General features: G+C 37.5%; 1 protein-coding gene across 2 annotated transcripts in view; it reads left to right on the top strand.

Moving 5' to 3' along the window:
* Positions 1-13,344, top strand: part of LOC113639324 (roundabout homolog 1) — a 199,227-nt gene that overhangs the window by 9,475 nt on the left and 176,408 nt on the right. For both annotated transcript variants that reach the window (XM_027141118.2, XM_027141119.2), the window contains exon 2: positions 9,903-10,042. In XM_027141118.2, the coding sequence (XP_026996919.2) occupies positions 9,952-10,042 (91 nt within the window). In that variant the 5' untranslated portion in view covers positions 9,903-9,951. The remainder of the gene's footprint in view (positions 1-9,902; positions 10,043-13,344) is intronic.

Genomic DNA, 13,344 nt, shown 5'->3' on the forward strand with positions numbered 1-13,344 from the left:
GGGTCCAGTGATCACACCAAACTCTCTCTCTTTCACTTGCTTTTCCTTCTTATTTGTATAAACTGCCAATACAGAGGTGATGTTAAATCTGAGAGAGAATGTATGGGAAGTGGAGAAGTTTGAGAGAGAGAGAGAGAGAGAGAGAGAGAGAGAGAGAGAGAGAGAGAGAGAGAGAGAGAGAGAGAGAGAGAGAGAGAGAGAGGAAGTAAAGAAGAGAAAAGGTAATGAAGAGGGAAGGCTGATTTAGTCATGCTTCACACTCAAAGACTGTTGTGTGTCCTAAGCCTCTTGCATCATACATCTATATCTGCTCTCTGACATAGGCATATGTGTTAAAGCAGGAACACGGCTGACAAGGTTTCGTTTTATTAAAAGGGCAATCCTGAAGGGCAATCAGCTGCCCTTTTTCCTGCCTTTTTCATTATTGAATAGCATGTGTAGCATTTGTAAAAGAGAAGAGGAGATTAATTTACTATTTCAGAGAGTCATTGTGCATCATTCAGCATCCATTTTATTTCTTTATTTCTTTATGATATTTATCAAATATGATTTATATTTGATTTTTTCACAAGCATTTTACTAAAGACTTACTAAGCACTGTAATGCTAATTGTTTAGGAGAATCTGACTAGCTATGTTTGTGTACAAAATACATGGCACTACTAGTTATGTGGCTCCTGTGATTTCACTGAATGAGACTGTAAATAACATTTTAAACATATTAAATATTAAATGTCTTTATGTCTTACAATGAACAGGTATTCCATCCAAGGTGTATTCCTGCCTTGGATAGACTCTAGATATTGTATTGAAAATACAGTACTGAGGGTGAAAGAATCAGTGATCAGTATTCATTCAAACAAATTATAGAAGCATGTCATGCTCTTAACATCTCAGAGAAGTGTAGTATTTTCCTGGTCTTCCCTCTACATGTTACATACTACAGAATGGCTCTGGAAGTCTTCTACTTTCAGATTTTTCTGTTAGGGGTCGCAAGAGCGATTCATTTGTTTCCATCTAACTCTGTCCTCAGCATCTTCTACTTACTGTAACAGCATCTTCTATCTTAACACATCCATATATCTCCTTTTTGCCCTTCCTGACCTCTTACCTGGCAGCTCCATCTCCAAAATCTTTCTCCCAATATAACATTATAACCATATATTCCTAATCCTGTCCATCCTCGTCTCTCCTAAATAGAACGTCAGCATCCTCATCTCTGCTGCCTCAATCTCTGCCTCCTGTTGTTTCCTCACTGCTACAGTCTCCAACCCATACAGTATAGCTGGTCTCACTACTGTCTTGTACACCTTTCCTTTGATTTTTGCTGACACTCTTCTGTCACACAACACTCCTGACACTTTTTTCCACCCACTCCTACCCGTTTGCACTCACCTCTTCACCTCTTTTCCACACTCCCTGTCACATTGAACGGTACTGACAATTTTTATGGCTAGATTTAACACCTTTTACCCTGGATGCCCTTTTTTACGCAACCCTCTCTATTTATCCGGGCTTGGGACCTGCACAGAAGTCACTGGCTTGCAACCCCTGTGGCTAGATTCAAAACTGCCTAACTAGTACACTAAATAGTGTAAGGTTAGTTACATGTACATTGGCATTAGTGCTAAACATCTCCAGCCTGCTAACCTCCATCTTGCTTCATTGTTCTGCTTTACTCACTCATCTGTATCTCATTATGGTTTAATTAAATATCAGTTAGGTGTGGGGGTTTCATTGTGCCGGGAACTCAGGGAAAAAGACCCGATGGAGGAAACGGTTACTTAATTAGGATTTCACTTTCAGAAATTCTGAGGTCCATAATTTAGTCCAACCCCTTTTTTTGCTTGCTGTCTTTTTGCTTAGTATTTTGTTTTTGTGTATTTTTGGTTTCTGGTCATTGGGGCTTTTGGTGCTTAACGGTACTAAAGAGTTTTGTCATTTTACCCTCATGTGGCAGCTTACAGGTCCTTGTGCTAACTTGACTAGAGAAACAAAAGAGGGTAATGCTGTAGTTGTAACATTAGTGACTGACATAAGTGAGAGACTTCTATGGTTCTATGTAAAAAAACAAAACAAATACTACACACATCAGTAGGTGCCTGTGTTTTCCCAAGTAGGGCCAATAAAATGCATTTGTATTGGAAGATGGGAGTTAATAAATCAGCTTGTGGTCAAAAACGGCAGGGGTTGAACATCAAGCAAATACAGTAATGCAGATCAATCCAAATCCAAATTAAATTAAAGGACAGGTTCCAGAAAGAATGGCCTCACAAAGATAGCTGCTGAATGAACTGGTGTAAAGAGGAAACTGGATTCATGGTGGATTTGGATGTGATAAGAAGTCTATAGGGAAATATAAATTCTGAGCACAAGGGAATGCCGTATTATACCATGGATTTGGTGCAAACATGATATTTCATTTGTTGACTAGATTGAGAAGCATATTGGTGTGTCTTCAGATGATCAGTATTTGAATTGATGGTATTTTTGTTATTGAACACCTTTCACAATCTTTATGAGACTGGAACTTCAAAGAATTTGAGACTGGCCAATAGAAAAATTTTGACAATACAATATACATATTATCTCTTTATTAGACTCAACTCTTTCTATTCTGAGTTTCCTCAGAAGATTGTTTTTCTTCTCGGTCTCCATGACAATCTGCAATCACTCGTCCTCAACATATGCTTTTATTCTCTCTACTGTAACACTCTGGGTCAACAAGCACACTGAGATATTATCACTGATATATTTAGCATGTATATGTTTGTGTTTGCTCAGAAGTGATTCGGTGCAGCAGCTGCAGTGAAAAGACTTGATTTATAGTCATCAGTGGCATGTGATGGAGGGTTAATCCCCTTTTAGGTAAAGAGATCATCTGGGTAATGTTGAGTGTGCCCTCTCCATTGGAGGTCTAAGAAAAAAGATATGACCATGCATTATTTATAAATAGCTTTCATCGTCTCTTGTGGTTTTACTATAAAAGGCTTCGTGATTAATTTGAACAGAGGCCCAAAGATTTCCTCAAACCATTCATTCAATTTGGGTAAACGAAATACAAATGGGATAATACAAATACAGTCCTTTTCAGTGTTGATGTTGGAGTGTCACATTAATCATGGGCTTTCATTCGCTGCATTACACTTACCGGCCACTTAACAGGAACACCTGAACATGCTTATTCATGCAATTCTCCAATATCCAAAATCAGCCAATTACTTAGCAGCACAAAGTGTAAAATCATGCAAACCAGGTAACGATATTGGTTCCTGGCTGACAGGAAAGGAACCTGATGTTGTCTTCTGCAGTTTTAACTCATTTGCATAAAGTTTTAGTGTGTTGTATGATCTGAGGTGTTTTTCTCTAGCCTTCCTGTCAGCTCAAAACAGTCTGACCATTCTCCTTTGACGTATCTCATCAAAACAGCATTTCAGCATTTTTTTTCCTCACCACTATCCAAACCAGCTCTGGTACCATCTTCATTAACTGAAGGTCTTGACTTGTATCTGCATACTTTTATGTACTGCACTGTTGCCACTCGATTGGCTGATGAATAATTGCATGAATAAGCAAGTGTACAGGTGTTCCTATTAAAGCATCTGCTAAATCTCTATGTTGCATTGTGGTAAATCTGAGAAAAAAAAATATGAATACTGTTTCATATTATATTCAGGCCAGAGCTTCTTCCCACAGAACCCTCATGCGTCTTCGTAGCAGGGGTTGTGTGGATCACAACACAAGTAGGTTACAAGAATCTGCTGAGAGAGACTTTTTCTATTGCAAATCCATCTCCTAGGTTAGTAATCTAGCAAAATGTAAAATATTCCTTTTTTTTTTTTTTTTTTAGAAAACATGGACCAGCCTTCTGAGAGTCTAAAGAAGAACAGGACATAGAAACAAAATGTAGAGAAGAAAACAAAAAAAGCAAAGCAGATAAAACATAATGTACGTTTTTTTTAAGAAGGCTTACCCAGGCAGGTGTTTTACTCTGGTAGAGAATAAGCAAAAATGGTCCTGCTTTTAACACAGAGGGAAGCACTAGATAAATCAAAGAGAGGGAAGGATTAAGGGACTAAAGAGAGCTACATTCTGAGTCTGTTTCTCAGAGTCCTAATCAAAGCCCTGCACCACAAGCAGGTGCTGCACAGTGCTAATTACGCTCAGTTACTCTGCATTCATAATGCTGACGAGAACACAAAGTTTCTTCCATATTTATGGGCTGATTTCCCAGGCACAGAAGGATACTTGGTTCTCACAATAAATAAATAAATAAATAAATAAATAAATAAATAAATAAATACATACATACATACATACATACATACATACATACATACATACATACATACATAAATAAAAGTGAGTCAAGTCTGGATTTAACTCCCAATTTAATTTAATCTCTCATAAATGCTTTTTTACCCATGCCGCATCCACACATCGTTTTAACACCTTTATGACGCTCAGTTCATATTTTATTAACTATGCCTTTCTTTTTCCATCACAACATAAGTCTAGGACTAAAGTACTGGCATAAATTCCACTACAAGTGGGTCTTTTTCAGTGGAAAATGCTTTAATTAAGTGTGTATATGTGTATATATAAATATTCTCTACTACACAGTATTTGAACTGCCTGTGTTTTAATATATGGTACATATAAAGCAGCATGAAGACAGGTTTTAAAAAGCAATTGAAAGGGTTTTCTTCCTCTAAGATTCTTGCTCTTTGGGGACCTAAAAGGAAACAAAAGCCAGGACTATATTTTTAGTTTATAGACATTTTATGATTCTAGTTCACAAGAATAATATTTTGGATCATTGGACATACATGGAAAATAAATCAGTGTTAAAATCAAAGCTGTTCTCATATTCATTTTAGATGAATAATGTAGCAGTAACATGGGTTAAAGAGTTCCTTGGTGTCTATAATCATCAATAAAACAAACATTTTTTTATGTCTATAGACCTTCTGGTAGCAAAGTCTTCAACACTTCGGGAAGCACATAAAGCATGTTGTATTAAGTTGTTTCCAACCATTATTTGAGAAAAACCTTGTGTATTACATGTATATGTATAAAAATTGCCTGATGCACTAAATGTTGAGCAATTAGCAGCCAAAGCCAGGTGTAAATTAGCACCATATGTTCCGCATGAGTATATATAGTACATATAATGTAAAAGGGTTAGTGGCTAAGGTGTTGGACTACCGATCAGAAGGTTGTATAGTCTGTATTGCAGTGTTGCATATAGTTTGTTGCCTGTTGATTAAACTATACAGTATTTTGTTCCTCACTCAACATGTCTGTAATGAGAAGGAATGACAAAAAAATTGATTTTGTAGTTTTGACTTTGACATTGATTTAGATGCATGCACACACACACACGCACACTCACACCCATACATAATCAATAGCAACAATCATAAATATCAACACAGTAAACCATACTTTATATATTTTTCATGGTTAGAATTGAGTAAATTTAGTTAATGAGCACTCCGTCCAGGGTGTATCCTGCCTCGATGCCCGATGACGCCTGAGATAGGCACAGGCTCCCCGTGACCCGAGAAGTTCGGATAAAGCGGTAGAAAATGAGTGAGTGACTGAGTAGTTAATGAGCCAGTGACCAGTTCAGTGTTAGTGCAATGAAAACAAAGTAATACTAAGTATGCACCTGACAATCAGGGGTGTTTGACGAGATAATAGACATTAGTGTTATCAAATATCTCTAGCACAGGGATTAGTATTACTAACTCAGAGCCCCAGTGTTTCTGATACAACCTAGAGCACAGTCAGTTTGGAGTGTTACATGTTTTCCTAGTATCTGTATGGGTTTTGTCTAGGTTCTCTGGTTTTATCTTACCACCCAAGAACATATGAGTAGGTGGACTATTTCCATTAAGTGTGAATTTGTATGTGCACAGCAGTGGTGTAGTCTACGTGATACGCAGATATACGCTGTATACCCACTAGGAAATGCCAAGGATTTCCGTATACCCACTAGAAAATGCCAAGGATTTCTGTATACCCACTTAAAAAGCGTGAGGATACGTGACAATATCGTTTTGTGACAGAACCTTCATTTATAAATTCACCCCGTCTGTATTGTGAACACAGACTGTTGCGATTGCGAATCACTAACATTTTTGGACCATTGGGGCCTGTGACCTGATCTGACGTCACCTACCAAGGATCAAAATTAGTTGCTTGGCGGTGTTTTGTGGCGCAAATTTGAAATTAACTAACTAATGTAAAAGAAGATCTGAAACGAAAGCAGACTCAAACTACACCCTAAGTGTTTTCGGAAGTGTGCGCCTAAAGCTACAGCAGCTTCGGGTGACATTTCACGCACAACCCGAGTACAAATGTATTTGGAAAGCTTTGTAAATGACCAGTTCATTCAGTTCATAATATTCTGCAATGAAAGAGTGTTGGTGATAGAACTGAACAAATGTTTATTTGGATAACATTTAAGGATAAATGTAGCTCTTAAAGGTATAAAGTTCACCCAAAAATGAAAATTGTGTTATTTCCTCACCCTCAATTTGTTCCAAAACTGTATAAGTTTCTTTCTTCTGTTTAACACAAAATATGATATTTTCGAAAATGTTGGTAATCAGACAGTTGGCAGCACCCACTGACTTTCATAGTCTATATTTTTTCATACTGTGAAAGTCAATGGTGCTGCCAACTGTCTGATTACATTTAGCCTTAAATGTTATATGAATATGGGACCTGGAGCACAGGTTTTATCAGCCGACTGTCTTTTGTTGCTTATAATAAATTTGAATGTTGATAACACATAAGCAGTCTTTAATAATGCTCTCAATTACATGTAGATGTATATTTTATGCATTAGTGACTGTGGTGGTGCCTATGGGGTGTCGCTCTAGGATGGGTGCGTATGAGGCTGGGGGGGGGGGGGGGCACAGTATACTCACTACAAAAAACTATACTATACCACTGGTGCACAGTGCTCTCTGATTGACAGGCATCCCATTCAAGATGAGTCCCTGAATGAAAAAACAACAAAAGAACCAAAGTGCAGATATCTTTGCTTATTCAAATGTTATGTATTACAAAATACATTAAAATGTATTTAGATAAATGTTTTGCAAGGCCATAGTGAACCCTAGTTTTTTGTCCTTGTGAGCATCTTGAGGTGTTTAGAACTTCATTCATTTTGTGTAAGCACATTCATTATGTGGAAAACCTTTGAATGCTTTTCGAAAAGATGCTACTTTTGTTGATACCATCACACATGACAGTGGCAAAACTTTCAGTCTCTCAAATTCTCATTATTGTACAGTTAAACAAAAGCTCTGCAATATATTATAGTTAGACAAACTGTTGCAATACATTTATTAAGAAGTACAGGTTTGGAATATTGATTTTCTTTTTTGGATTAAATGCCATCTGCTGTTATGTTTTATATTTTCTGACCTATTTACAAGATTTTCTTTAGTAACTGAAGAAAGAGGAAAGAACAATTATAAGAAACTACCGTAAGATGTTCATCCCAGTTATGAGGTGTAGAACGGCTGTATTGTCACCTTTCGTTCCAACACAGTTGAGTTTTAACTCAGTGGAATTAGTGAGCATCTTCCTGTCCACCGATGAAAATGCAGAGAGCGGAATCTCCTACCGTGTAACACTGGGATGAGAGAGAGATCTGGACAGTGATAGTAAAGGCTGCTGAAATGAGCAGACAGTTTGCTTCACAGATGGCTGATCAGTAAAACCAACTGGAAATCCTCTAGTCTGTAGGGTGCATTCTAGGGGCTCGCTGAAGCTGGGAAAGCAGTGTGACCACACATTTCAGCCAAATGATCCTCACTAATTAATTTACCAAACTGGGGAATGGGCTGTGACATAGAAAGGCTACCTGCTGTGGGTGGTATTTATGTGTGTAGGCGTCTGCTTGGATGGAAGTCTCATTAGTTACAGTGCTGCAGATTGTACCTCTTCTTTACACTTACACTTACTCTTTCTCCTTCACATAAACGTAGAACACACATCGCCTTTCTCTTCTTGTCCAGATCAAATCAGATCAGAGGTGGACTGTCAGGATGATGTTACACTCTGATGGGTGGGTTTCTCTTTTCATGCTCCAGCTATTTTCTTGCCTTCTGTGTAGTATAACTCTGGTCTACTCCACGCCTGACTCTCTGCCTGCGATCGCTGTAACTAACCACTTATTCACATCCACTCTCAGCACTAAAAAGCCTTCAGATCGTTTTAGCAGAATTAAGTTGTCATTCATTTGCACAGGATTTTTTTTTTATACAAAATACTGTGGAAAAGCATTATGCAGCAGAGCAGTAGGAATAAGATACAAGCTATCATTACTTTGCAATATATCTCTGTCAGAAGGGATACGCATATAGATAATTACTGACCAGAGCCTGGTTTGCCACAGGCATTTTAGCAAATTATTCATCATGACATCGTAGACAGTGTTTGCACTGATTATTGCTCTCAAAATTACTGCTGTGTTATAGTTGTCTTAGAAAACCAATCTCTTCAAGATCTATCTAATTTGTGCAACTGCTGGTCATGAATGCACATTGTCAAGTGTCTGCATCATTTCTCTGTGAAAAGCCCAGCGTTTCCTTTGTGTTATATGTCTATAGACCTGATGTCTGATTTTTATTTTATACTGTAATAATATGTTCAAATACTTTTGATACTCTTTATAACTATGGTGAGTGGAAAAGAAACCCAGAATGCACAAGATGTCAAACCTTGAGCTAGATGGGTTATCAAAGCAAAATACTACATCAATATACGTTCTTATCAGCCAAGAACATTGTTCTGAGCCTAGAGTTGGCACAGGTTCACAAAATGTTCGTTTGAAGATTCGAAAAAAGGCCATGCAACATTTCTCCAGTCTTCAAGTAACACTTTTGGTTCAAACATTGTTTGCCTGTTGTTTAAGATACTGTCGAATTGTTGCATTGTTTAGACTCCATTTTCACCATTTGTTTTATTCATCTTCATGATTATCTCTATGAATTCTCCACTTAAAAATGCAAGATGCATTTAATATAGATTAAATCTGACCCGAAATCAGACACACATTTTAGTCCACTGTTATATGCACCAGTCTATCTAAGCCATATTTGATAAGCACAGCATTTCTTTTACGTGTATTGTTATAGCGCATGTGGTTGAGGCATCTCTTTCAGCATTCGGTTTTTGGATAAAACGGTTGAAAATGAAACAGCAGGAAGTTGGTATTCAAATCGTGTTGGAATGATTTGAATATTACACATTAGGCGAAAGATGTGTAAATATATTCAGTTCATTTTGATTTTATTAGTATAACACGTATACAAACAGACATTGTCACAATATCCTTACGGAAATCTGGAGATTTAGATCCATAATGAGCAAGCTAGAGGCGGAAATAGCAAAAAAACAACTCGCAGAGATTACATGAATAAGTAACATCGAGAGAAACCACACTCAGAAAAGAAAACTATTACCTTCTGCAGAATATACTGATAGTGGATTATAAATTATTAGACTTTCAGATCCTTATATCATGAATTGGAGTCCTGGGATGAGTATAAGGAAGTCTTTATGATCCTGATTAGTTTTTATGTATGGGGATATAAAATGCATGTAATGACCAGGTGGAAAGAAAGTTTTTGTTTTAGACGGTTAAGATTTCATCATATAAAGTATATCTGAATATATTTTTTGATCATTTAGATCCTGATTTTGCTACATACTCCTGATTATTGTTATGCTGTTTAATTTGTAAATTAAATAAGAATTTGCTTTGTATAATAATCTAAAATGAGAATAAAGCTACAATAATTCCACCAACATTAACATTAGCTACAGATTTAACAGTAACATGTATAATTAGTTGAACCTGTTTCTTTCCTTTTGTAGGTGAAAGAAGGGCAGCTGTGTGAAGAGTGATGCTGGGACAGTGAGCAACATGTCAGTCACAATGCCAGGTGCTGTTTTTCTCATCATTGCTGCTTTGCTGGGATCGGCTGGCTCTGAGAAACCAGAAGACTCCAACACGGGTAACACTATCATTAAAAAAACATCACTAATAGGAGTGTTAATCAAGGGTAGAGCTGCTGTGATTAATCGCTCACGGTATAGTCTTGAAAGAGCTTAAGATCACTATATGCAATGCCAAGCATCAGCTGGAGTAGCGTAAAGCACGGCACTATAGGACTCTGGAGCAGTGGAAATGGGCTCTCTGGTATGATGAATCATGCTTCACTATCTGGCAGTCTGGTGGAAAAATCTGGGTTTGGTGGATGCAAGAGAATAGTGCTGTAGTGCCAACAGTAACATTTGGTAGAGGAGTGAAATGGTTCAGAGTTCAGGTCCTATAGTTCCAATGAGATCCATAAAGACATGGTTTGCCATGGTTGGTGGGTTTACTCATAGCCTTGACCTCAACCCAGTTTAACACCTTTGGGATGAATTGGAATGTTGAGTGAATGTTGATTCTCTTCCAGCATCATTGCCTGAACAAAAAACAACATATGGACAACTGCATATTAATGCTAAACAACCCCATATAGATGTGATAGTCAGCTGTCCATGTACTTTTGTTCATGTTTGTATCTGTTTTACTCAAACCAAGTGAGGGCTTGCACTAAACTAGATTTTTGTTTGCTTGATTTAATCTGATATGGAACATACTACTCTGGTCATAACATAAATGTATGCCAGACTAAAACAATATTTATATTTAATTTAATTTTTTGTAATTTTTTTTTAATTTTGTTTGTATTCAACTATGGCATTTTCTGTGAAATATAGTTGTTAATAATTCATAATTACTAACAAAATAGTAGCTTAATTAAAGCAGTTACAGTACATTAAAAAAGTAGCTTTATATGTCATGACCACTTTATTCGTGTACATCATGTATAGATATTTTATTGCATCCTTTGTCTGTTTATCGGAACCTTTCTAGAATATATATAGATACTGCACCTCCTGCTCATATCTGTATTTGTATCCGATTACAACACATTATTTGTTCACTCTGAATAACGTATATGTATTTGATTACATTACGATAGACGATCACTAGTAACTGTGGCGCTCAGCTGAGCGTGGAGTTTCTCACACCTTAACATAATCATTCACAGATCCAGCAACCTGCTGTATGTGAAAGGATAAACAGAAAAGTACTGAGCTGGGACTCAGATGCTTGACTGAAGTAGCTTATTACATTCACACCTCACTCATATCACTGATACACAATCTCTACTTCCATCTGTTCTTGTTTCCTGAGCCATGGATGCTAGAAAGTCTATAGCTCCCGGGTCTCATGTTCTATCTGTTGCAATATCCACATCAATCTGGAAACATTATTCACTCCTCCGCTTTCTCCCACTCTCATCTTCTGTGTGTTGCAGTGCATTTGCTGGTAACATCTTGAGCTAGGATGAGTTGAAGTGATGGCAGATCTTTCTGATCTACTCAGACTATTGGCACTCGGTGACTGTTTGCCGGTCTGGCAGGTTCAGCAATGAGATCGGTTTCCCCTGTGTGTATGGCCGTGTGTGTGTGTGTGTGATTGCTCCGTCTGTGGGAAGGACACATTGTAACTAACTAGTCCATTCAGCTCTGTAGACTGCTAATGAAATCTGAAATTATGGCAAACGGTTAATTAAAATCACATGCAGGTGTGAACACACACAAACATGCAACCCTTCCTCCTCTTGCTCAATCAGCCACTGGGCACTGATACAGAAAAACAGAGAAGTGGGCAGAATATCACATAGTAAACACACACACACATACTCACACACACACACACACACACACACACACACACACACACACACACACACACACACACACATGCATGCTCACACAGCCATGTGATGAAAGTAATTACCGCAGCCGCTACAGGGAGAGTGTGAATAGACTTTTATCTTTGGCACGCATGGAGGTCAGTCTTCGCTCTAAGACAGAAAGTAGTGTACATACTCCAAGCCTTTGAGGCTGAAGGCAGTCTTTCCATACTAAAAAGCTCACTGCTGCACTCATTAATTGTCATAGTGCTGCTGGAGATTTCCTTTCCAATACGGTCTACTTAAAGCGTCCGACAATAGATTCCTTATTCACGGGTGTAGTGAACAGATCATATCTACCGGATTTGTTCATTTCTCTTACCTTCTCTTAATGACTTAATGAACCATGTGGAAATTTGATGGATTCCAGTTCAACCCCACATGTGCAGATTGTGTGTGAATAGAAATCGAAGTGAATTAATGGGTCCTTCTTTAACAGAATTAGGAACGTGGAAGGAGAATCTTCTTTTCAGGCGGTGTCAAGGGTAGAAAAAAATCGTCCTTTACAACACACTTATCTAGACAGTGTGTAAGTGCAAGATCTCTGCTGTCAAGTTAGGGATGATGCATAAAAAGGTGACAGTAGCCAAGATTCATCCATCTACATAATTAATGCCTCCTTATCCACAATGAACAAAAACTTCCTCATAATGAGCTCTCACACCAAATTGTCGTTATTAATGCTTAACAAGGCTTCACAGTGTGTACAAGATATTTGCCCTACTCCTGCACTATATTAATCACAAGCAATAATTAGTAATAATGAGCTGAACCTCGAGTGATCTTCATAGCAGGGATTAAATAAAAGGCCAGTGTTTTGTAGTCTATAACCACACTGAGTTGCCATGTTGGCTCATTACAAGAAAAGGGCAAAAAAAACATAAAGAGCAACCCATCGTTTCTCAGTCTGTTCATACAATATTCATTATATAAGTACAGATTATGACATGAGACTCAAAAACTGTTCAAAAAACATGTGACTTGATAACAACCCCAAAAGAAGATAACAGGGTCTACTGAAGATTTAATCTTTCACATGAGCCAAGAAAAGAGAGGGGAAAAAAAGAAATGTTTTTTCTGCATTGCATGTGATTTACTAAGCCACAAATCTACTCAAATCAATGTGACCCAAGCTGAAATAAAAAGCCTGTACATCTGACTTATTAACAATTCCCACTCTTCTGTTTCTGCTCTTTTATTTTGCTGCTATATTGCAGTATTTAAGTGCATCTGTACTGCAATCTTTAATCAGTTTTAAACATGACACATAATCACAAACACGTTTACCTTTTTGAGAGAGTTCTTTTAGAACAGAAACGTGTGGTGGTCTGGGAAAACCGTATGACACCTCTGTTTAGAGTGAAAGCTTTTCTGTTGTGCCACTTTGGAACCTGACACCTTATTAAAAAATAAAGAATATTCATATTCATCAACTGTTTTATCCTGGTCATAGTAACAATGGATTTTTTTTTATTAAGCTAAAATATCATATTATAATATTG

The sequence above is a fragment of the Tachysurus fulvidraco genome, chromosome 20 (genome assembly GCF_022655615.1).
Source record: "Tachysurus fulvidraco isolate hzauxx_2018 chromosome 20, HZAU_PFXX_2.0, whole genome shotgun sequence".
NCBI lineage: Eukaryota > Metazoa > Chordata > Actinopteri > Siluriformes > Bagridae > Tachysurus > Tachysurus fulvidraco.